At 39.1% G+C, this 24493-nt stretch overlaps 1 protein-coding gene across 1 annotated transcript in view; it reads left to right on the top strand.

Annotated features, from left to right (window-relative positions):
• SLC9A9 (solute carrier family 9 member A9) overlaps positions 1 to 24493 on the top strand; it is a 555669-nt gene that overhangs the window by 143002 nt on the left and 388174 nt on the right. The window contains exon 5 of the mRNA XM_082393417.1: positions 21083 to 21198. Within this exon, the coding sequence (XP_082249543.1) occupies positions 21083 to 21198 (116 nt within the window). The remainder of the gene's footprint in view (positions 1 to 21082; positions 21199 to 24493) is intronic.

Genomic DNA, 24493 nt, shown 5'->3' on the forward strand with positions numbered 1-24493 from the left:
GCTTAAGGAAAATACTTAAGGACTGAACTATACATGGGTTATAGCCTCAAAATATTAAATCAATTCTTCCTATACCTAGACAGCTAACATTTTCATTTACCCATTCTTTTGCCTTCCTAAACTGGACCTAGAAAAGAGTTGAACATGAGAACCCAAGAAGGCACTTTTCAATGCTCTGCCCATTTTCCTGTTGAAGGCTACATGTATTCCTCAGAGACAGCGGGGTGGAAATGAGGGGGAAGCTGAGGCTGTTGGAAGCAACAGAAGGTGGAGGTAGAAAGGGATACTGGCTCTTTGCAGTTATCCCTGCAAGGGTGTGACCGGACACCCGCAGGCCTAGGAGACCTAGGCCTAAGCCTTTTGAGGAGGCTTCTACTGGCAGGAGAGCCTGATTTCCTGACATCTCTGTACATCTGGCTTGAATTAAAAAAAGTAAAACTCCTCACCTGCTCATTTGTTCTTTCCTCAGCAAGTGAGACCCGAGTCGTTGGCAGCCAAATGCATCCTCCTCAGGTGGCCTCCAGCCGCACAGTTAGTCCTGACTTTGATTGCTGGGCAAAGAACTGCAAAGAAAAACCCTGGGCCTAGGTAGAAATCTCTTTTGTTTTTTCAAATCAGTTATCATGTGTATAGCTATATGGATAGAACCCTTGGAATATCTGCCTCATAATTCCAGTAGAGAACCCAAGTGTGGCACATTGGTGTGTGTGTGTGCATCAGAATCTTTACAAATATCAACTGGGTTTAATTTAGAACATTCAGTATTTAAAAAATACTGGCAGTTATTTAGGGTTAGGAATTACAGCCAAGCATTAGAATAAAAAGTAGATTATTTATTTAATTGTATAATTATTGGGCATCTACTCAACAGTAGGAGCAATAGTAGAAGCAGTTTTTCAGGAGGGAACTTCAAGGAGTCTCCATGTAGGAGGGCCTCTGATTCTCTGATTGAAAGTATTACCATGTTTGACCTACACACATATGGGTGGCTGAGTGAAAAATGGAAGGTGATATCCCAGAATGACAAGAGGGCATACACAGGACTAGGATTGGAGGTAGTTCAATACAGCTACCAGAGTATTTCTTTTTTTTTTCATTTATCATACATGTTTTCAACAAGCGATTATTCAGCACTTCTTAAAGGCCAGGTACTGTGCTAAGTATTGAAGATAAGAGAAGAATTAAATATGGTGCCTGCAGAGGGCATACACAGCCTAGTAACAACAAGAAAACAAATGTTACCAAACGACAAGATAAGCTACATCTACCATGGAATCACGAATAGGAGAAGGAAGGAGAGAACACTACCTTGGAAGACCCAGTGTAAACGGTGGACAGGTCCAGATGGCTTCCCAAAGATAGCAGCCCCTGAATTAAAACTTGAAGAACGAGTAAGACTACTTCAGGGGCTGTCCAAGGGTGGGAGTGGTGGAGGTAGAAGGTATTCCATGTGAAAGAAACAGCAAGTACCAAGGTGCAATTTTATCAGCCTGACATGTTATTCAACAAGGAACATCACACACATATTTGCATATATTTTATTTCCAAGTAAAAATAGGGACTCGTATTTCTCCAGTACCACGTCTTCCACATTGTTAAGACTCTCACCATCTCCCTATTAGGAAAAACAAGCAAATACTCAAATAAAATAGTGACTGGATTAATTAGGGCAAAGATAATTAAAAGCTGAAGATCCAAAACTGTCTTGTAAACTAATTTCTCCCGTTCCTGAAAGGGCTTATTTGAAAGCTAAAGGATATGTTTTGGTTGCTTGTGTTTTTATTAAAGACACAAGAAAAGGGACTTTTTTCCCAAGTAAAAACAGGGTTTAAATTTACAATCTACTTTATCATCATCAAGCATCATGCCTGTGCATCTGGTGCCCCTGGGCTGCTGCAGCCCAGATGTCTCCCCATAGGAATGGAGGTGCCTTGAGGGAGCTACGAGTCCTGCCCAAAGATCTTGTAAAATAGAAGGTGGCAAGTCACCTGTCTGCAGGAGGAAAATCTGAGCCCTTTATCCACCATGGAATACAAATTTCCACAGTTAGAGCCTCTCAGTAATGTGCACTATGTTCTATAAAGAAGCAAATGAGAATTGAAAGAACACATTACAAAATTAATGTCCATGAACATATTAGCATGGATTTTCAAAAATCTGTTTAAGATTCAACAGCCATTTGTTTGGCTACCTGCTGTGTAACAGCCTTCCAAGTCGGTATTGTTATCCTCATCTAACAGAGAAGGAGACTGACTTTCTGAGAAGCTGAGCTTTCCTAGTTCAAACAGCTACTAAATAGCAGCGCTTGGAGTTGAACCCAGAGTTTATGACGAGTCCATTGCTCTTTCCCCTATATTCAGTTCTCACCTCTAAACTCAGAAAGCAGGATCCTAAGGAATGGAATTCAAGATTAAATACTTTTTATAAGACGAGAAATGATAAGGAAATTTTTGATCCGTGAGATACCACCAGGGTGGGCTGACCCAGGTGAGCTGCTGCAGGGCTGGGCATGGGCCACCTGTAGGGGAGCTGTGAAGGGCTCGAGAGCAATCACAGAGCCTGCCTGTCCAAATGGTAAGTGGGAACGGGCTGGGAAGGAGTGGAGCCCAGGTATTTCACCCCATGAGGCGTTCAGCTCCAGGTGAGAGGTGCTGGTACAGCAGGGACGTAACTGAGCCCGATCCAGTCTCGCTGGCACTTTGCTGCCTGTGCTTTTCATTCAAAGCTCTTGATTCCCTAGCAGGGGCAGAAATGTTCACTCTGCAAGGACTCTGTTGGATACCATTTCAACAAAAACAAGAAAGCATTATTCAAGGAAAACATTTTCCCCTGAGTTTCTTCTCAAATATGTGTGTATGTGTGGGAGAGAGAAATATGTGAGAACAGAAAAATGTAAGTAAACAGTGCAAATCAAACCAGTAGGCGAGCTTGCACATCCCAAGATGGCAAGGAAGAAAAAGGAGTTATTTCAGCTTTATATTGTTCTCTCTGAATGTTTCTTGTTTGTTCTTAATATTTTCAAGTCAGAGCCGTGTAAACTTGCCAATTCCTAAGAAATGGCTTAGCTGGGCTGCGCTATCTTCTGTTTCCTTCTTCTTAGCTTCAGTCCTTCTCTTCTCCCTGTTTAACTCCTCATAACCTATTTGATCTGCAACTTCTGTGGCTTGAACTTCCCATCACCATCTGGATCCTTCAGTCATCACTGAACATGATTAGCTGCTTAACTCTTACCCCTTGAGAACATTACATCCACATTGTGACATGTGGACCTAGTAACCCCCGCCACTGTTTATTCAACTGATCATTTTTCTCTCTTTATCTGCAAGCGGATAAGGCCACCTTGCCATAGAAAACGTGTTCCTTCTGAACTTGTCTGCATCCTTAATACCAGGGACATAGCTTTCTAAAATGGAGAAATGCGTTGATAACTAAAAAGACTTGAATGGAAGCAAAATTCTCTTTCAAAATACGGGGTGCATCTCAGTTCAGAGTAATATATCAGAATTCACAGACACCAATGCAGAGGGGGTGCGGCAGGGGATGTAAAGATGGAAGCCAGCTAGATGTAAGAGTAGTTCAGACTGTGGTCAGGTAGGGAAGCAGGGAGCCACCGCTCAGTTCCAATGGGCTGCTTCCATGAGGGGAACATGGTCCAGCGCTGCTAGATCTTCTTGTTTTCCAAGAGAAGCTCATAGTCTGAATTTTTGTGTGTGATCTTCTACTGTTAGCCACTAATCCTAACAATTTTCAAGGCATTCAACTGCCTCTCAGCAGCCAGATTACAGCCTCTGTGGTAGGTGAGGAATGAAATAGAGGCGCCATGCTGAGATAGTGCCATTCACTGGAAAATGCCTATCATGTGTGTAGTTTGGGACTTTGCTCCTTAAAGTGTGGTCCATTGACCAGCAGTATTCATATCACCTGTATTCAAATATGAATGCATTAGAATTCAGAATCTCAGGCCCCACTTGAGACCTACTGAATCAGAATCTGCATTTTAACTAGGTCCCTAAGTGTTTGATCTGTACATTACAGATTAAGAAGCATTGATATCTGTATAAGGTGATGATTACTGTAAGGACAACTTTGATGTTCTGGAAAGGGGCTCCGCCATGTTCACCCACCCTGGGAGGCACCAGAAGGGGCTTATTAAGCTCAAGGAGCTACAGACGGTAAAGCAGCTGAAGGTTGTGATTCACTTGCAGTCCTCTCTCCCTCACCCTCTTGCTCGTCCTCCTTTGCCCCATCCCGGGTCTCACCAGTTGTGGTTGGAGAAAACATGGCTCTTGTTTTGTTGTTGTTGTTTTGTTATGTTTTTGCTCCCCATAGATCTCCCAGACATCCAAGCCAACAGCAAAAGAGCCACATAAAGGGCTTTAGCAACCTCCTCCACTTCCACTCTATAATTATCTCTCCTTTTTCTCCCTCTGCCTGCTGCACATTGCCTCACTTACCATCTCTCCCCTGGTCATCATCTTGCTTGGTTTTCTGTTTGTTTGATTTTGTTTTGTTTTGTTTCGCCTCAGCCTTTGTCCATCACCCTCTGAGCTGACAACCGCATGCTGGACTGATTTCCCAACCTCGACCTTGTGCTCTCTGATGATGCTTCTTCTGAGTGTCCTTTCTCCTCTCACAGCCACGTAACAGGAGAAACTTGCCAGAGTTCAGCATAGGCTCCGGGGCTAACCGTGGCCACTCTTCGTGACTTGGCAGGAGTCTGGAATGAGACACTTTAATTAATCTCTTCTTTGATATGAACTGATAATTAACAAGCAATGCTTAATAAGAAATTAAGTATGTGGTTTTTTTTTCTGAAAAATATTGATATTTGAGTCTTGAAGAAAAAACACCATTTCTCTTTTGAAAATAACTCAAAGCAACGCCTATGTCAACTCCCGCCAAGTTGCTATGTGGTGGCTTTGTGTGCAGTAACAGAAAATGACTTACTCTTTGGGGTATAAACCTCACATTTTGAAAACGCATTTAATTGAAGATATTCTCTTTGACAATCTCCTTGTGAAAAATATCCTGCCAAACAATTTTTTGATGTCATACCTCCCCCAAATTTTCTATGACCATTAGAGGACAGTCTATGCTGCCCTCACTTCTTGGCCTTGTAGTGTGGAAGTTTTTGGTTTGTGATGGCTCTGGTCAATTTGACTGGGGCTCTTTCATTCCTGCCTTGGCCTTCCTCTCCACCTATCCCTCTTCCCCACTCTCACCAACCTTCTTATTTGATAAATAATTATTGAGCACCTATATGTAAGTGTCCTAGGGATTTGGGGATGGCTAATACAGGATGGTCCTTACCCTCATCCTAGCAGGAAAGACAGATATTAGACAGTCTATTATACAATTAATCATTTAATTCTATGGTGAGTGTTATGAAGAAGAGAAGGCATGACCAAAGCTTCTATTAGGCAGATCTGACTCTTGCAGGAGGTTCCAGAATAGTTTCATTGAAAGAGTGATGTTTGAGGACTATTTAAAAGATGTGGGCAGGGCAAAGAAAAAACATAAGGGGTAGTCTGGTTTCCCAGGGCTGGTAATAGTGGGGCACAATTATCTGAGGGGGGAAGTGATGAAGATGTATTAGAACCTGAAGAGATCTGTGTGGACAGGACCAACTGAATTTAGGTGTGACCTTTATTGAAGGACAAAGAGCACATATAGACCCTGAAGGGAGAGAACTGAAAGCATAAAGAATAAACACCCCAACCTTATGCTTGTCTGCCACTCTGATCTCCGGCTAGTGTCCCTTCACCCCTTTGACCTGTTGGTCAAATCGAACCAAAATCCAGAGAATAGGAGAGCCCACTGCTGGAGCTCATACATGTCAGCCCCTTGGAGCACAGAGCAGGGTGGAAAGGATGGAGAATGGACCTGGAAAGGAATAGCCACCACAAGTATTCTGGCATTTAATCTAAGAGCAATGGGAAGTCATGAAAAGGTTTTGAACATGGAGATATATGGTCAGATTTGTGTTTTACAATGATTCTGGCTACACATTGGTGGGAAGTGAAGGGACACAGGGAGACAATTTCAGCAAGCATAGAGATATCTGGAGGAGATGTGGCCTAGGCTAGATAGATGTATTTGAAACCAACTCAAGAGGTAAAATAGCAGTTTAGTGATAGATTGCCTACAGGGAGAGGCATGGAGAGGAGGTAGAGATATGTCTAAGATGACCTCCAGTCTTCTGGGTAGGAGTTGCTGCCTTTGCTGAAGAAAAAAAAAGAGAAAAGTCACTGGAATAACCCCAGGGTTCTGGAGAAGATCCTATGTTCAGACTCAAAGCTAGTGAGTTTGAGGTGCCTACAGGTCCTCCTAGAAGCCAGAACAGGAGCCTGGGTATTAGATAAGGTAGAGAAGCTGCTAGACATCCTGTTCAGTGTCATCTGGGAAATAAAAATGAGTTGTTCCCCAGTCTTGGGGAATTCAATGAGTTTTGTGAATGTCTCCTCCCATCTCCTGGGAAGGTTGAGGTATTTGACACAGGCAAGGATAACTTCATCTGTTTGCATTCTATTCCAAAATAAGCATTTGTGAAGGAGCTACTGTCAAGTTCGGAAAAGAGTGCTGGTTAATAAAATCAGTTCCTGGTGCCAGACTTTAGGTCCTGTCAAACCTGTCTTTATTTTTACTTTGATAACTGACTAAATGCTGGAAAGTATTGTCAATTATGAAGTGTCCCATCTTCCTCTCTTGGTCTTTGCTTTTATTTTATTCTTCAGATTTTTATAAAATCATGAAATTTTAGGGTTTGAAATCACCTTAAAATTTATTTAGTCCCACCCCCTAAATTCACTCCCTCAAGTACACCTGTATACTTTTCATATAATAAGCCAGCATCTTTTTTGTAGAATACTTTAGGGATGCTTAAATTCCTCCAGGGTGTGACCACCTAGAGGGGTGGGATAGGGAGGGTGGGAGGGAGGGAGATGCAAGAGGGAAGAGATATGGGAACATATGTATATGTATAACTGATTCACTTTGTTATAAAGCAGAAACTAACACACCATTGTAAAGCAATTATACTCCAATAAAGATGTTAAAAAAAGAAAAAAATTCCTCCAGGGAAGGAAACTCACTGCTTCCCACCATAGTGGATTCCTACCACACTGTGGACAGTTCTTCAATAGGCTGATCTGACTCTTTGTAATGTCTTGGTTGTCTGGAGGAAAATGGATTAAATTCTCTTTCTCCCTTCCAATGACCACCTTCCAATTCTAAACTCTGGGTGCCATGTTGCTTCTTGGCCTTCTCTCAGGTGGCAAACCCAGCTCTACATCTCCTGCCCATCTAACATGTTTCTAACCCCTCAGTATCTTAAGAGCCATTTTCCAATGGGGTGTTTTGAATAAGAAAATATTTTATCTAAAAATCTTATATGTTCTGGTATAATGTTATAAGTCATAATCCTAGTTATTACTTTAAAATGTATATATCAGAAATAACTAATTTTCTTGTCAACTGCATTATTATGAACTTTCATCAAATCTTTAACCGTGGTCATTTTTAAGTCTTTTGTCATTTACAGACAGTTCTGGGTGTACTCTGATGCTTTTGCAAATATGTTCCTATAAAAGGGTTTCATCTTCAAGAAATTCACGGGAAAGACTCTGACAAGTACAGGTTTCTGGTAACTGACTGTACTGCTGAACTGAATGAATAAGCATTTTCAGAACTCTAATGAAAAACTGATGAACTCATAAAAGTGCTAACAAAAGATCAAGATGAAAAAAAAATTAATTACATGGGACTGAGTGAACTGATGAGGATGAGTATAATTTTTGTGACTTTCTGTTTGAATTAAAAAAAAAAAAAATCCCACAAGGACTCAGAGGCAAAGAATATACAAATCAATATTCACTGCAAAGTAAAGGAGCTGTTACGGTGGAGGATTACTGGACTGAATGTCAATATTATGACATAGTATGAGTGTGTTTCATGTTTGGTAATTGCAATCATTGTTGCTTTTGTTGTGGTCATCCATGTACAATGCTTGGTGTCAGTCTATTTATCTCTTGTAAAAATAAAATACAGTGTGTGTGTGTGAAAAAAAAAAAAGAAAATATTTTAGCTGAGATCAGACCAATTTTGAATACAGTGGAATTAGTATGTCTCAAGGTCTGCACAAATATACTTTCATCAATACAGATATCTTTCCCCTCCACTACTTCTTTTGCCATAGATCTGTCTTCTCTTATCATCTTCTCTTGTCACGTCACTAGCGTTGGGAATTTTGTGATATTTGTTTGAATATTTTCATTATGTGGGTGAATAAACCTAATTAAGCTATTCGTGACCTCCTGGCAAGCTTCTCTTCACCATCTTCTGCTTGGCTACTTGCTGGTTTTTTTCAGGGGGGCCCAAAATTGGATGCAGTGGGGTCGGGGGAGGTGGTCTCTCAGTTGTGTGCTGTACTGACAACACTAGATCCGGTTGAAGAATCATTTAAAGGAGTAATCTCTTTGCCAGTGAGGTCTTGGCAAATTTCTATAATGAAATTAGATGAAAATGTATGTTTCTATGTTGAAAACAACCTTTTAAAGGCTTCTCTTGATAACTCCAAATCTGAGCCTTTCTGATCTGAAAAGCTCAGAAAACCTTTGCTGAGCCTTTGCTGATTCTTTGAGGGAGATGGTCTCAAAGGCTAAATGGCCTTTTGTGTTTCTCAACAAAAGTAAGAGCTGGAATAACTAAATAAGCCCTTGGGTCATTCAGCAGTGGTTCTCTGGTAATAATATTGTACAAAAGGAGGACTATTATTATACCCATTTTATGGACAAGGAAACTGAGAAAAGGATGAGATAGACAAGTTGCCTAAAGTCAAAGAGCTAGAAAGCAGCAGAGGCATTTACCATAACAGATTTTAACAATCGGTTACTTCTCTACGTACCTGAGTAGACTGCTCATTATCTTTTTTTTCCATTTTACGCCTAGCACCTAGCAGGGTTCTGGGTATATAGTAGGCACTCAGTTAAAAATGTACTGTATGGCTTAATAAATAAACTTGATTCTTACCTCTCTCTCTGAGCCTCATTTTTTATAAAGAAGAAAACATTTACTCCTTCTATTGATATGTTGCGTTTTTAAAGATGAAATTATGCTTGATAATAACAGGTGCTTTGTTCTTCAGAGGTGTAGAGTTGTTAAGAAATTAAATCATTAACTCTTGGCCCATTTACCTGGGTGAGTCCTCTGCAGATGGTTCATACCACTATGTCTGTCTTACAGCTGAATTAAAAGCCCATTCAATTCAAATCACATGGGGACATGCCCAAATGTCTACATTTCAGTTCAATGCCTAATAGTGTAAAGCAGTCTGTATGTCAGGTGGATGGGGGTTAGTAGACAATAAGTAGGGGCATAGATGAAGTGTAGTTATATCAATTGTCTGGTGCTGTGTAGACCAGATAGGTGGGTAATTGTCAGAAATGTTCCCATAGGTTGGTCAGGCTGGCCCCATGTAGATCTAGCCCTGGAGTCTGGTCATTTAATATTATGCCAGGGACACTTGGGAGTAACAAGATTTAACAAACCAAATGGCCTTTTTTAGGAAATGCTTGTGTTGCTGGGTTGATGGGGAGAAGCAGTAGTGATCTCAAAGCTCAGGATCTATAGGGGAATACATAATTTCTTTATGGCACTAAGTATTTTATTGTTTTCTTGTTCTCTAAATCATTTGGGTGATTTTTTTCTATATTTGATTAGTTGGTAAACTTTGTTATTAGTAGAGAAGCCCATGAGAACAATCTGTCTCTGGGCTCTGATAATTGATTTGAAATATTCCAAAAGAAATTCACTTTACAACTACAAAGGAATTTCAAGTAAGAAGTTGTATTACATGCATCCTAAGCAAAACAGACCATTGGAAACTCTCCATTCCAGATGAAAAAGTTTTCAAAAATATATTGACATGGTTGAAAAAGAAGAATCAGGGCAAGGAATTAATGTTTGATTTTCATCACTCACAAGATATATTGTTCATTCTATCTTGTCACCAATAATGATAATATATTTTAAAGCCATCAATCAAACAGTGAATAGTGTAACATCTTACTTTGAGCTAAATATGTTTTACACATCTACATTATTTATGAGCTTGCTACTTGCTGGAAAATTCATCTGATTGGGGAAAATCCAGAGAGTTGCACTTTCTTGTTATTTGCATTCTGTTGCAACCAGCAGTTGGCTTTAGGGTTCCAAATGCTACAGCTGAAGAACATAAATATGCTTTAGGGAATATGAAAAGGGATGAAAAGTTTTCTGGGAATAATAGATTAGGCAAATTATATTCAAATCACAGGTTCTATTCCCTTTGCTGAAATCCTAGGCAGCAGAGCATCTGTGGTATCTGCCAGTTCTGGTAAAATCTCTTTAGGAGAAAACTGACATTCCAGTCCTGGATCCCCTACCAGCCGGGTTCAATGTGACTTTGACCAAGCCACTAACCTAGGTGAGTCATGGTTTTTATATTTTTAAATAGGGATTCTGAGTTGAATAATTTTTTAAGTTTTTTTTTCCCCAGATCTAAACAACTGGTTCCAAAGTGTTTCAGTTTCACACCTGAGGAAAAATGGTGGAGCAAATGCTGTGAGGCTGTAATAGGCTGCTCAGCTCCTTGTGACGGTTACTTCATCTGTGAAAGTAGGATAATGGAGCTTGACTTTATCCACCTCCCAGGAAGGGTGAGAGCAAGTGAAGCAACAGTCATGCATGTGTTCTTAAAGATGAAAAGTAGTGGCTAAGGGCCTAACTGTACAGGGCAGCAGGGTCCTCTCTTGCTGCTTTAGCCTGGATGAATTTCATAGTTGGAGATATTTTGTACAAGCTCATTTGTTATTAATCAAAGATTATATGTATATATGTGTATACATATATGTGTATGTACGTGTGTGTGCATGTGTATATTACACATGCACACACACGTACATACATGTATTTGTACTGTCAATCAGAGCTTCTGAGTTGATATAGTTCAACCCAAAGCAAAGAAATGGGTTGTTTTATTTAACAGGCATAGTATTCCTTTAACAGACATGCAAATTTCTGCTAAGAGTAAAAAAAAAAAAATTTCAAAAGAAAAGCTCGAAGATACCCTTTATCACTTTTGAAGACTCAGTAAAACTTTGCAGTGACCAGCCTCAGATGTGATGAGACCAAAGCAGTCACCCAAGCTCTTTCCCTGTGTCAGTGAAGGGTGGGTCTCTGTACCTAGGACAGAAGTCTCCGTGGAGCTGTAGATCAAAGGCATAATGGAAGTCTGTTAAATTTTACATTTTACTGGGAGAGACATTCTTTCACTCCCTCTTCCCCACCTCTTTTTAAATTTTCTTCTACAAAGAGCTCCAGATTGGAACTGAGAGGTAACAGTACCTTGAATCTTCATATGTTATTCAATAAGCCTCATCACTCATCCACAAATCAGCAGGGAGACCAAGTCACCATGCAGTGGGTAGGAAGTATTAGGTGCTTATCTGTATGTGAACCTGTATTAACTGCATCTCAGGCAAGCTCCATGTGTGAATTCAAAGTGCCGCCTAGAGTTTACCATTAGAGCCAGAATGTATACAAGTGTCTCAGTGATTTGGCTTAGTTAGCAGCGTCCTCATTTAGGGTCTCCTACTCAAAGTGTGGCATGAGACCAGCAGCATCGGCACCTGGGAGCTCATCAGAAAGGCAGAATGGCAGGCCACACTCTCCTGGCTGATCCTTAGGTGATTGGTCTGGACACTAGAGACATGATGTGGTGATTTAGAACACTTGGTCTAGATCTGGCTGCATAGTGGAACAGCGGAAGAACTTAAAAAGATACTAATGCCTGTGTCCCACCTACAGAGATTCTGGTATACTTGGTCTGGGGTGTAGCCTGGGCATCATGACTTTCCAAGCTCCCTATGTGATTCTAATATGCACCCAAATTTGAGAACCGTTGAATTAGACTATATAGTAATTCATAGTGGAAGAATCCATCACACTAAATTACCCAACTTTCATCGTCCACATCTCATGTGTTGCCACCCACTTGCTTTGGTGGCCCATGTTAACTTTTCCTTAGTAACCACCCCTTTACATGACTACAACTCATGTCTGATCCCATTGGTCCTTCAAGAAATATGCACCTCCAGTGCTTTCTTCCCCCAGACCATAGTTCTCCTTTCCTCCCCTGAGCCCCATATCCCTTTAGCTTTCTTACCAAACTTGTTATTTTTCACTTAGTCGTCCAGTTATTTACACACTTAGCTTGTCCCTTCTCTAGGAGCTATTAGCTATTAGAGGGCAGAAGCCGTATCAGATTCATCTTTGTAACCTTTAGTATCTAGCAAGGCTGGGTAATATGTGCATAGAATGGAGATGGGAACAGAGAGGGAAGAAGGCAGAACAGTCCAGATGTGCTGTCTTTCTTCAAATTAGTCAGGTAAGATAGGCACACAAAGAATGCATGAGTGGAATTTAGGATCTGGATGAAATAAAGAAGAGAGATTTGGTAACCACATCAAAGGGCGGACAGTGGGATACAAGTTGAAAGAGGAATGGCAGGAAGAGAGCAGTGATTATATCCAGTAAGTATTAGGCATGGTTTTCTGAAGGCAGGTGCCCAGGTTGTAGAGAGAGCTGAGATGACTCAGAGCACTCTAAGGGCCAGGCATCCCTGGCTGCTGGTGTAGGCTGACAAACTCTGCAAGGGAGGTTGTCATTTAGGGTACCTGATGCCTTTAGTGAGTGTGACTGACTCCCACACTGCCTTCATTGTTCCTCTCAGTCTTCTCAGAAGCAATCCTCTTTCACCCCTGGATGAGCCAGCGTACTCCCAGAAAGTGGATCTGAGTAGACACGCAATTAGGATGCCTGGTCAAGTTCTCACCTGTGTGTAGTTCACCTTTCAGTAGATCTCAACTTCTTACCGCATTTCAACATTGTGACTTCTGCCCATTCTATATTCATGCTTGGGATTTATATCACATCTCCTCCAAGAACTGTGAAGCACTTAACAGGAGGGAAGCTTGTTTCCCTGCAGGCAACTATGTAGGTTGCTATAGGGCCTCTGGGGAGATCCAAGAAAGTGACAAGTTGACAGGAAAGTAGGCAGTAGAGTATGTGGAAAAATGGACTCAACTTAACTTTGTTCCAAGGATCCCAAGGTTGCAAAGCCTCAGACCCCAGCCATGGTTAAAAAACAGTGTATTTCATCACAACCTCCTCTCTGCACCCTTTCCATTCTTGGAAAGACATGGTGACCATGTTTTCTTCTAGGCCCATAGGAAGCCTGATATAGAACTGACTTAAAGGGAAAATCATGGAAGGTATGGTGCTTTCCAAACCCTCTTACAGCCAAATTTATGCCGAAAAGCAAGGTCTTCAAGGCTAACCCTTAAAAAGCTGGTCCCATTATGTATCATGCCAAAAACATTCTTTCAGAAACAAAGAATATAGTAATTGACTTAAAATTTGGGAAGCCAAGGCAAAGATATCTTAAATTTTCTACTCAGTGTCCAATACTAAAAAGTAGAAAGGAACATATATTTAAATCTCATTTCTATCCGTAGCTGGATTTCCTTGTCTGTAATATAAGATTCCTGATGGCTGCCCAACTGGTGTGTGTGTGTGTGTGTGTGTGTGTGTGTGTGTGTGAAGATTTAAAAAATATAGAAAATGCACTCACATGGGAGCTCTACAGAGTAGGAACTCAAATGTTCATATGTTCATTGCCTTCCTCCTTCCCCCATTTTTATTCCTAATACTTTTATTCCTTAAAATCTCAGGGCGAGAGAGCCACCTACCCAATGACAGTTCAGCGCCTTGAAAAGAATTAAAGTTCCATGGGGTTGGCAGCCAAGAAGAGAGTAGGAGAGTAGAAGCCATGGGGGTACAGTTGTCTTGCTGATGGCTGTTGCAAACAAAATTTTTGAGCGGTCAAATGTTCTGGCATAGAATTTCCCAACCCTGACACACGCATTTACGCCCCTGACAATGAACCCTCCCCTCATCTCTCCTCTTCCTCCTACCCCCACCCCCTTCCCTAACCAGCCTCCTCTTTCCACTTAGGGACAGAAAAGTTGGATACAACCTTTCCCTTCCTCTAATCCTCTCTCCCTCTACCCCTTTCAGAGGAAAGAGGTTTAAGGGCAGGCAGTCTGCACTCTTCCTAGTTGCTGGTACAAGATACCTGATAGAGGAACTGGGCAGGAGCTCAAGTGTCACCATAGCAAAGCTGAGTGGGGCTTCACCCGATCCCCCATTTTCCTTTAACATGCCCACAAGCCACCCAGTTGACTCCCTCATCCTCCTCTTCTCCTCAGCTTTCACTAAAACAGAAGGAACAAAGTCTTGAGACTGGTGGGAAAACTAGAACGGACCAAGGGGTCATCTAGTGTATGAAATCTTAGCACCTGACTCAGCTACAGCAGGGCCCACGGGCTTTGTAGGCTTCTTGGGGCCGAGCAACCCACTCTGGGTGCTGAGATAAAGGCCATAACTAGAGTCAGAGTTCAGTCAGGACAAGCCTTTCCCCTCCATCTCTGCAGTGGGTGGCAGATGGCAGATGGTTTCCTGGATTGCTAAAGGAGAGGTTTCATTTCTTTGTCCATTGTGTTTTTATTGATCCAAGAAGAAACCACCTTCAGTAGGAACAGTTTTGCATTCTAGGGGAAGAAAATCAGTAGTTTGGGCATCTCACGTATAGATGGGATATTGCTGGCAGTCTCCTTACTTGAATGTATATTTCAGATTCAGCAAATATGCCACCTTCCTCTCAAAGCCTTTCCTGAGTCCCCAAGAGAGCTGCTTCTCCTCTGTGAACTCAGTGCATTTGATCTGCAACTCACCTAGGACACATAACACTTTCTATCACGTATTCTGCTTTTGTAGGTGACTTGTCTCTCCCTCCTGAGGATGGAAACCATGCCTGACTTATCTTTGCATTTCTCATAGGCCTTAGTAAAGACTTTTATGATATTAAATACTATATATATAAATATATAGAGAGAGAGAGAATTTACTATCATATATATGTATGAGTTTATATATATATTAACATATGTGTGTGTGTGTGTATATATATATATATATATATATATATATATATATATATATACACACACAAACTGAGAAACAGTGACAAAAGAGGAGAATCATTTCTTAGATACCTGTAGGAGCAAATGATCCTACAGACCCTTTAAGGCCCATATAGTTTCACCTAAAATCAGACTCACCATCTCATGGCACTACTCTTGACAAAGCAGAATTCTTATTTTGTAACTCCGGTTTGTGAGCACCCATGAGATGTGAGCTTCTTCACAGCTTCTTCCCCGCATCTTTAAGATCAGCTCAAGTCTCACCCTAAACCCCCTTCTGGAGACAGACCTGATTTCCCTCATAGCCAAACCTCCCAAAAGGATGGGTGTTTGCCTGTCTCAATTTCCTCATTTTTTCCATGGGCTCTTCAAGCCATTCTAATCTCACTTGAGCTCCCACATTCCTAATGACACTAAATGAAAGGGCTCGCTTGGCCACATTCAATCCTATGTACCATACCCTCCTTGAAACACTCTTCTCTTGACTCTTGTGGCACTCTACCAGATTTCCACTCATGCCTCTGTTGACCAATTCTTTGTATCCTCTTTTCCGCATCATCTCTACCTCATCTTCAAACGCTGGAGTTCCCAGGCCTCAGTCGTGGGCCCTCTTCCACTTTATGTTCTCTTCACACTTTCATTCACACCCAACTCTGAACACCCAATAGGCTCACCAGTTCCTCAATCTCAACATTTCTCAAGTTGAACCTGTAATCTTTCCTATTAAATAAAGTCCCCCTTTATTGTTCCCAGCTAATAGAAGTGTGCACATGTGCAATCTGTACTTCTCTCCAGAGGACTTAACCACAATACTGTTAAAATAATAAATTATAAATTAGCTATTAAACATCTGGCTCCCCCAATAAAATATAAGCTCCCTGAGAGGAGGAATTATGTCTGTTGGTACTTATTTGTTGAATGAATGAGTTAATGAGCAAATTAATGAATGCATGAGTGAATGAATTTGGCTAGAAGACCTTCCCAATTCCATCCATCCCAACATTAATAAATTATGAGTTCTCTCATGGAAACAGAGAGCAGATTGGTGGCTGCCAGGGGCAGGGGGCAAGGGGGAGGTGGGAGAAGTGAGTGAAGATGGTCAAAGGGTACAAACTTCCAGTTATAAGATGACTGGGGATGTAATGTATATCATGGTGACTATCGTTAATAATGCTTTCTTGTATATTTGAAAGTTGCTAAGAGAGTAGGTCTTAAAAGTTCTCGCCACATACAAAAATACAACTGTGGGGTGATGGATATGCTAACTAACCTTATTGTGGTAATCATTTTGCAATATATACATATATCAAATCATCATATTGTATACCTTAAACTGACACAATATTATATTTGAATTATATCTCAGTAAAGCTGTAAAGAAAAAGAATTTATGACTTCTCTAGTGGGGTATTGCCCTTGAATGCATGCCCCAGAAAAAAAAAGAAACTGTGAGATTGAAACTATCCATAAAATGTGAACAAATAAATAAGGATGCTTATCCAGAGGAAATGTTTGAGTATAGAAATCAGCAATTTAGGTGCAGATTATAATCTTTGTTTTGCTTCCAGAGCCTGTTGGTGCTGGGCTTTCCCACTGCAGAGTGAGGTCCACGTAATGGTCTGTTTCACAAGCTCTCACAGGCAGGAATGTGGCTCTTCTGACAGTTAACAGGCCTGGTCCACACAGCTGTTTCCAAACTGACAGCAATTCCCCTTGCATATCTCTAGCAATTCAAAAAACTGCTTTTTCCAGTAGATCTATTCATAGCTTGATCAAGACTATTTTTAAAAAAGATGTATTCTTTTTAAAAAAATACTGAGAGAGACTAAGATGGCATACTTAAAGATCATCCAAGCAATTGAGCCTTCTGGAACTTTCTGTTTTGAAACATTTTTGCAACATGCCTTTAGGTGTGGAGCTTTAATAGTGTGAAACAAGCTCATGAAATTTAAAATCAGTACGTGTGTCACAAGCACTCAATAAAGTGAGTATGTGGAGCATTGTGTAGGACATTTCTTCAAATTCTCTTTTACCCAGTGCCTTCTATAAGTGACATGACTGCCATCCTGTGAAACTCTACTCTTTGAAGGCGGGTCATGGATTTGCACCTTTGTATCCTCTGTAGCATAAGCACTTCTGCTTTTTAAAGAATGGCACTAAGTGGGTATTTGTTGAAATCAGTGTTATCAGCAATTTTGCTTTTTATATGGCAGTTCTGCTTCTGTCCATCCCTGTGACCTGGGCTGTCCCTAAGCACAGGCTGACCCCAGAAGGACATCTCACTTGGGTCCACCATCTTCATAGCATTGCATGCACTGGAATTCACTGGCTTCCCTCTCCCCATCAGACCACATCTTTCCTGTATCCTGAGCCATCTGAAATAGTTTCTGTGAAGTGCTGGTAGAACATACCACCCTGTGAGAATGTGGTGGTTGCTAATGGGTTCATTTTTTTATCCTCCCAGTTAATATAGTTATAATTAGTTAGTTATAATAATGTAGCAACAATAACAATAGCTATTTATTAAAAAAAAAAAAGTGCCTGGCACATAATAGATACGCACTAATTATTGACATTATAATTATCAGTGACAATGATCATTGTTATTGGTAATAATAACAAAATGATCATACTGAGCTCATACTGCACTGGGCTTTTTCTGTTTTTCTTGCTTTTTAAGGTATTATCTCAAGGAAGATATTGGAATTATAGTTATTTTGTGTCCAGGGGTTGATTTGGAGTAAACAAATCCTTTACTTTCTTTTTTTAAAAGAACAAACTGTGTATAGGGGTATGTGTGTATGTGTGTGCCTGTGTGTGTGTGTGTACAGGCACATGTGTTTCTCTTGATTTCAAAACAATTCCAAATCTTTATAGAATGGTGGTTGCGTATGCAGGTTTTGGTATACAACTGCCTGGTTTCAAATCCAGCTCTGTCACAAGCTAACTTCTGTGACCTTAGGCAACTTACTTAACCTCTCTGAATCCTAATTTTCACCTTTGTAAAAAGGAATAATTATAGTACCTAACTCAAGTATTATGAAGATTAAATGACATAATGAATGTCATGTCACATAATAGCACTCACTAATGTACATTGTTATTTTTTTATTATGACTGTTATTTAGAAAGAACTGAAAAATGCAGAATAGGAAAAAAGAAAATAGTCACATGTCATTTTATAACCACTATTAACATCCCAGGCTATATGCTTCTGATCTTTTTCTGTTTATATGTGTGCTTAAACATATTCAATTTTTATAAAATTAGAAATTATTATATATTACCACTTTATAATTTGCTTTATCAATTTACTTTTCTATGCCTAATATACACTCTTGTATATAGTATTAATAGTTGCATATTAGTTCATTATATGTGTGTTCAGTAATTTATTCACTGGACATTTAGATTGCTTTGAATTTTTCACTCATGAATAGTAATAATCTGAAATAATCTAAATACTCACCTTCTGGTGTGTATTAAGATTAATTTCTTGGCAAAAATTCATAGAAAATCATTTAATAAGCTACAGAATATAAAAAATTTAATACTTTTAAAATAAATTGTCAAATTGGCTTTTATAAAGACTTTAATTTTATTTTCATCAAATATATATGAGGCTTCTAGTTTCCAAGTAATCTTCCCAAGCCTGGGTAATATATATGCATGCATATGTATTTTTTTATCTTACCCAATCTAATGGCTTCTGTAGGGCAATATGGGGCAAGTCATTTTAATTCTAAGCCTCAGATTCCTAACTTGTAAAATTAACTAATGGGTAGAGAATTCAGAAATATAGTCATAGGTCATAAAGTTGATACTGATTCCAGAGCCTGTCCATGCTCCATATTGGAAGTGTAGCTCAAATGAGAAAGAACTGTGGTGAAGTCAGGTTAACACCAGGTGAGGCTGAAGGGATGACTATCGGAGAGCATTTCCCTGGTAATGTTGTGACTGTCCAGAAAGTCTCAGTGTTCATCAGACATGCAGATTCTAATTCAGAGGGTGATGTGGATAACATATATAATTAAAATCTATGATTATATTTATTGCCATCTGCCTTGCTATAAAAGACATGCTCCATAAGGACAGGGATCTTTGTCTTGTTCACTGATGTATTTTAAACACCTAGCACAGAGCCTGACAATAGTAGGGGTTCAGTAATAAACATCTATTGAATAAACAAGCTGAATGGCTCTACTCTTAACCTATCCAGAGGCTGCACACCCTGGTAACCAGCAGAATGCCCTCCCCAAGATAAGTGTAGGTGAGCTGCCATGATTGAGGCCTCTTCCCAGAAACCATTGCTGTGTCGCATGACACAGGCTTTCTCAGATATGTTAACACTTGCAGCCTAGTTAAGATTCAGCCTCCCCTGCTAGAATCCACACGCTTCACAGCAATATTGGGTCTCTGCTCGAACCCATGTTGGTTGTCTTAATAGTTCAACTCATGGGTAGTAGTATTTCCAAGTTCTTAGCGATACTCCATTGCTGTGCCTTTGTCCTACATAGAACCACCTTATGGACTAGTTAAGAGTATGTTGTATGAGATAACATATAATGTACAATATAGAACTGTTCATGTAGGCAATATGATGTAGGACTTAAAAGCCCGGGATCTGGAGTCAAATTCCTCAGTTCAAGTCTGGGTTCCACAGTTTAATAGCTGTGTCACCTTGAGCAAGTTACTTGATCACACAGTGTTCAGTTTTCTCATCTGTAAAATGCAAATAGTACCTACCTTGTAGGATCAACGTGAGGATGAAAGGAGTTAAAACATGTGAAGAAATAGATATAGAAAGTGAATATTACCTATTTTGATAATTACTATTAGCAGTAATAATCTCATTGAGAATTTACTATGTGTCAAAACCCAAATTTATATTACCTCAGGTAATCCTTAGAACAACTCTGTAGACTAACCATAATTGTTATCCCTACTTCAGAAGGTTTTAGTAATGCCCTAAAGTCACATAACTAGTAAGTGGTAGAAACTGGATTTAAATGCAGGTGTGTCTGAAATATTCTCTCATAGAGAAAGTTTTCATAAGAGAATTCGAAATATCTACATTCTCACTGTCATTAAAATTTCGAATATCTGATTTCTCGTCTTTTTAGTCATGCTCACAACCCTAGAACATTTTTCAAGAAACTAATTTAAATACGTGTGAATATCTAAGCAACAGTCTATTGGTCTGAGAGTCAGTGGTTTCTAAGGACTCTTACAGTCACTTTTAGCGATTCTACCGTGGTCCAGTTCACCAATTTTTGTGTTTCCTCCACTAGGATTTAGAAAAATCAGTCAATTAAATAATTAAATACAATTTAGAAGCTATAGGGTGGCAAATGATGACCAAAAGAGATAATTTGCATTCCATGGGTTTGGTAAACATAATCTCATGAACAGAATAGCTTTCTTTGCAAGATCAAAATGTAACCGTTTCAGGATTCATTTTCAACTGTGTGTTGAAGTTACAGGTGCTCTAAACCTAACAGTGATTCTCTACCTGGTGTGGAAATGTCCTGACACCACCAGTAGTAGAGACTCATCTATTGTAAAGTAACTGGTTGACTGAGTGCCCGGTGAGTGGCCAGTATCCTTCTCATCACAGTGACAGACTTGACATTTGAACCCTTTTCAGACACCCTAGCAGACAAAACAGTAAAACTGAAAAGCAATCCATTTACAGATGTCAACCCAGCCACTATATTTGTGGGTATGACTTGCTATGCCGTATTTCACAGATAATTTTTTATATCCTTGAGATTTGTTTTCACTGAAGTACACTATAAAATGTTCTTTTACCTTTTGCCAGGTGAATAAATTGTGATATTTGGTACAGTGTACTGAGAACTAGCATGGCTACAAATCGGCAGACTAGTGGTAATTTGTGCATCATGCTTATTCAGGAAGCCCATTAGAATGTCAGCTATGATGGCATGGGTTTACACAGGATTCAAGTTGATGTTTGAAGATCATATTTTTCTCTTCAACAGGTTAATTATGTATGGCTTTGTGAAGGCTATGGTATATGCTGACCAGCTGAAAAATGGAGACTTTCACTTCACTGACTGTTTGTTTTTTGGTTCACTGATGTCTGCTACAGATCCAGGTAATTGCCCAAATAATGTTTCCTTCTTTCTAAGAGTCAAACATTTAAATTGAATTTTTCTCTAATGACCATCACCCGAGTCTACGTAATAATATTCCTTATTCCTTTTCACTTGCAGTTGACATATCTGTTAGTGATTACAAAAAAAAAAGAAAAGAAACAGGTGAATATTCTAACACCTCTCAACAAATAGTTCTGAAAGCAATTTCAGTAATGGGAAAGACTCTTTAAAATTCATTACTGTTTATTTCTGTAGAATATGTAGCCATTTTGAGCTGTGGTCCTTAATTTCTCTCTATTTAACTTTCTTCTTTCAAAAATGCTCTATTGAATTAAATGGTAAAAAATAATTTTTTAAATTGTTTACTATGTAATGTTTTAAACATATTAAACGTAGGGAGAATAATAAAAAGAATCATCATATACCCTTAAAATTATCTAATTATGATGATTATCAAATATGGCCAATGTTTTTATGTATACCCTTCTACACTCCTTCTCGCTATGACTGAATTATGTTAAAGCAAATCCTAGACAGCATATCATTTTATTTGTAAATGTTTTGAAAAATGACCATTGTCATTATGAAACCTAAAAATATTAATAATCTTTTTTAATGTTATCAGAGAGCTAGCCTCTGTTCATATAGCCCCAATTGTCTTTTTGTCATTATCATTATTAGTTTGTGTAGTAATTTGTATAAATTAGGACCCAAATAAGGGCTACACATTACAATTGATGGATATGACTATTGAGTTTCTTTTAATCTATATGTTCCCCTTCCATCTTCTATTTTTCTTTTCACTTATTTGTTGGAAAAAAAGGCAAATTGTCTCATGGTTGAATTAAATACAGTTGCCTAAAATGTTCCTCTAGCTTCTGTATTTCTTGTAAACTGATGGTTAAATCTAGAGGTTTAATCAGATCAGCATTCATCTTTTTTGGCAAGATTACTTGCTTGCTATGAATCTCTATAGCATCACATCAGGAAGCACATATTGTTTAGTGACTCACCTGTCAGCCTGATCCATCACACTACTGAATTGCTACTCCACCAAAGACCACCAGAACACACCTGTAGTTGAACAAGATGTGTTTATTACATGTTGTAATGAAGAGAATGCTCACCAGAGGAGCCATGAGACATCTCAGACAGTGTTAGAAAGGACTTGTTATAGGACTTGGGCTTATGCTTGGTGATTTTAGGGAAGGCTTAAGGAATTGGAGCTTTGCTCTGGATTAGATGCTGTCAGAAAGCATGAGTGATTGGGCATTTTAGTAAGTCTTATTCAGCAGGAGGAAAGACTGAATAGAGCCTAAGGCTACAATTTGTAAAGAAGCAGCGCCACTTATAATAACCAAGATAAGTATGTTGTGGTTTGGACAGTGTTCATTTTTTGTGTTTAGATGTGATTACATGGTAGGCTTGTTTTTTGTCTTGATCCATCATGGTCACAGAGTAAATTTGTCTGATGTTTTCTGTGAAATTGTTTACACTCAACAAGAGAACAACAAAGCCCAGCTGATAGTACCAGGCCAGTTCCCGTATACTAGGGGCTGCTCTTCTCTTTCTTAGAATGGCCCTCTGACCAGCAGTATTGGCACCATGTGGTAGCTTGTTTTAAATGCAGAATCTCAGGCTCAACTCCAGAACTACTGAATCAGATTCTAGAATTTAATATCCTCAAGTGGTTTATATGCACAGTAAAGTTTGAGAAGCTTTTAATGTTAGACGTCCCCATTTTAGCTAATGGCTTTAGTACCTGTTGATGGTTATGCTTAGTCTAGTATTTGTTAGGGGTTACAAACTAGTGGTATGCTAATTCTATCCTACATTTTGCATGTATTAGCTGGTACTCTCCTGAAAGAAGCAGTTTTCCAGATCAACTATTTGAGTACCCTGTGATAATTATTTGAACAAAAAATCAGGATAAATTATTTATTCTTTTTGTTTATTTACTAATGTTCTAATTTTCAAAATAATGAGTTGTTTCGCTATCATCTCCCACATATGATCAAGGAGGTGGTTTGGGGCTTTTTTTAAGTATCATATCAACACATGGATTTAAACATAGTTGATATGTTTCAATCTACTATTGTATTTATACTTTTTGATCAAAATATTCCATCTTTTTTTTTTTTTTTTAAATATTCCATCTTTGACAACTGGGAGCCTCTTCAAGTTTCTCCTATATCCTTTTGCCACAAACCCAATAGTCTTTCATAGATTTCTTCTTTTGGAGCAGGACTAAATGTTCCAACCTTATTTTGTATGTTTCCTGTACCCTGACTTAGAACCAGACATTTCTCTAAGAAGACTTGGTTCTTTCTAAGAGGGAAATTTATTTAAAGACCAAAATGTGGGCACTGGGTGTTTTCATTACTATTGTATTGGTCATTGTTTCTACATATTTTTATTTGTTTTGAAGGAGAAATAATATCACAAATTCATATTAATATTGTTACTTCCAATTTAGGATTATAGAAATTTAACTTAACTGCTTTGAATTTATTTTGCATTTAAATTTTTCTTCTGCCTACTTTTCTTCTTTCTATTACATTAATATAATTTCTTACTTCCTTTAAATATATATATTTTCAAATTTACAATACACATATTATTACTAAAAATATGATTATTGAAAACTGCTTAGATTTCATTGTGGTTCTTTTTAACCTTTGTGTATACGCCACTAGGATAAACAGTTAAAAATTACTCTGTTTTAAGAGCTCTTGAAATAATCCTCTGTGTGGGTAAGCCACAAGTCAACTATACAATAATGTTCGTTTCATTTTGCTTTTAATTTTTGTTTTAAAATTAGATTAAATCGCTACAGAATTGCCAAATGAAAACCATAGGACAAAAGAAGAGAAATCTAGCTTCTAGACCTGTCCTCTCTATCCTAATTTTTCAACCATTTTGGTTGGTTTTTAGTTTACGCTTCTATTTTTATTTTTTTAACATCTTTATTGGAGTATAACTGCTTTACAATGTTGTGTTAGTTTCTGCTGTATAACAAAGTTAATCAGCTATACATATACATATATCCCCATATCCCTTCCCTCTTGCGTCTGACTCCCACCCTCCCTATCCCACCCCTCTAGGTGGTCACAAAGCACCAAGCTGACCTCCCTGTACTATGCGGCTGCTTCCCACTAGCTATCTATTTTACATTTGGTAGTGTATATATGTCAATGCCACTCTCTCACCTCATCCCAGCTTACCCTTCCCCTCCCCGTGTCCTCAAGTCCATTCTCTACGTCTGCATCTTTATTCCTGTCCTGCCCCTAGGTT

The sequence above is a fragment of the Balaenoptera borealis genome (genome assembly GCF_965194805.1).
Source record: "Balaenoptera borealis genome assembly, chromosome: 5".
Classification (NCBI taxonomy): Eukaryota; Metazoa; Chordata; class Mammalia; order Artiodactyla; family Balaenopteridae; genus Balaenoptera; species Balaenoptera borealis.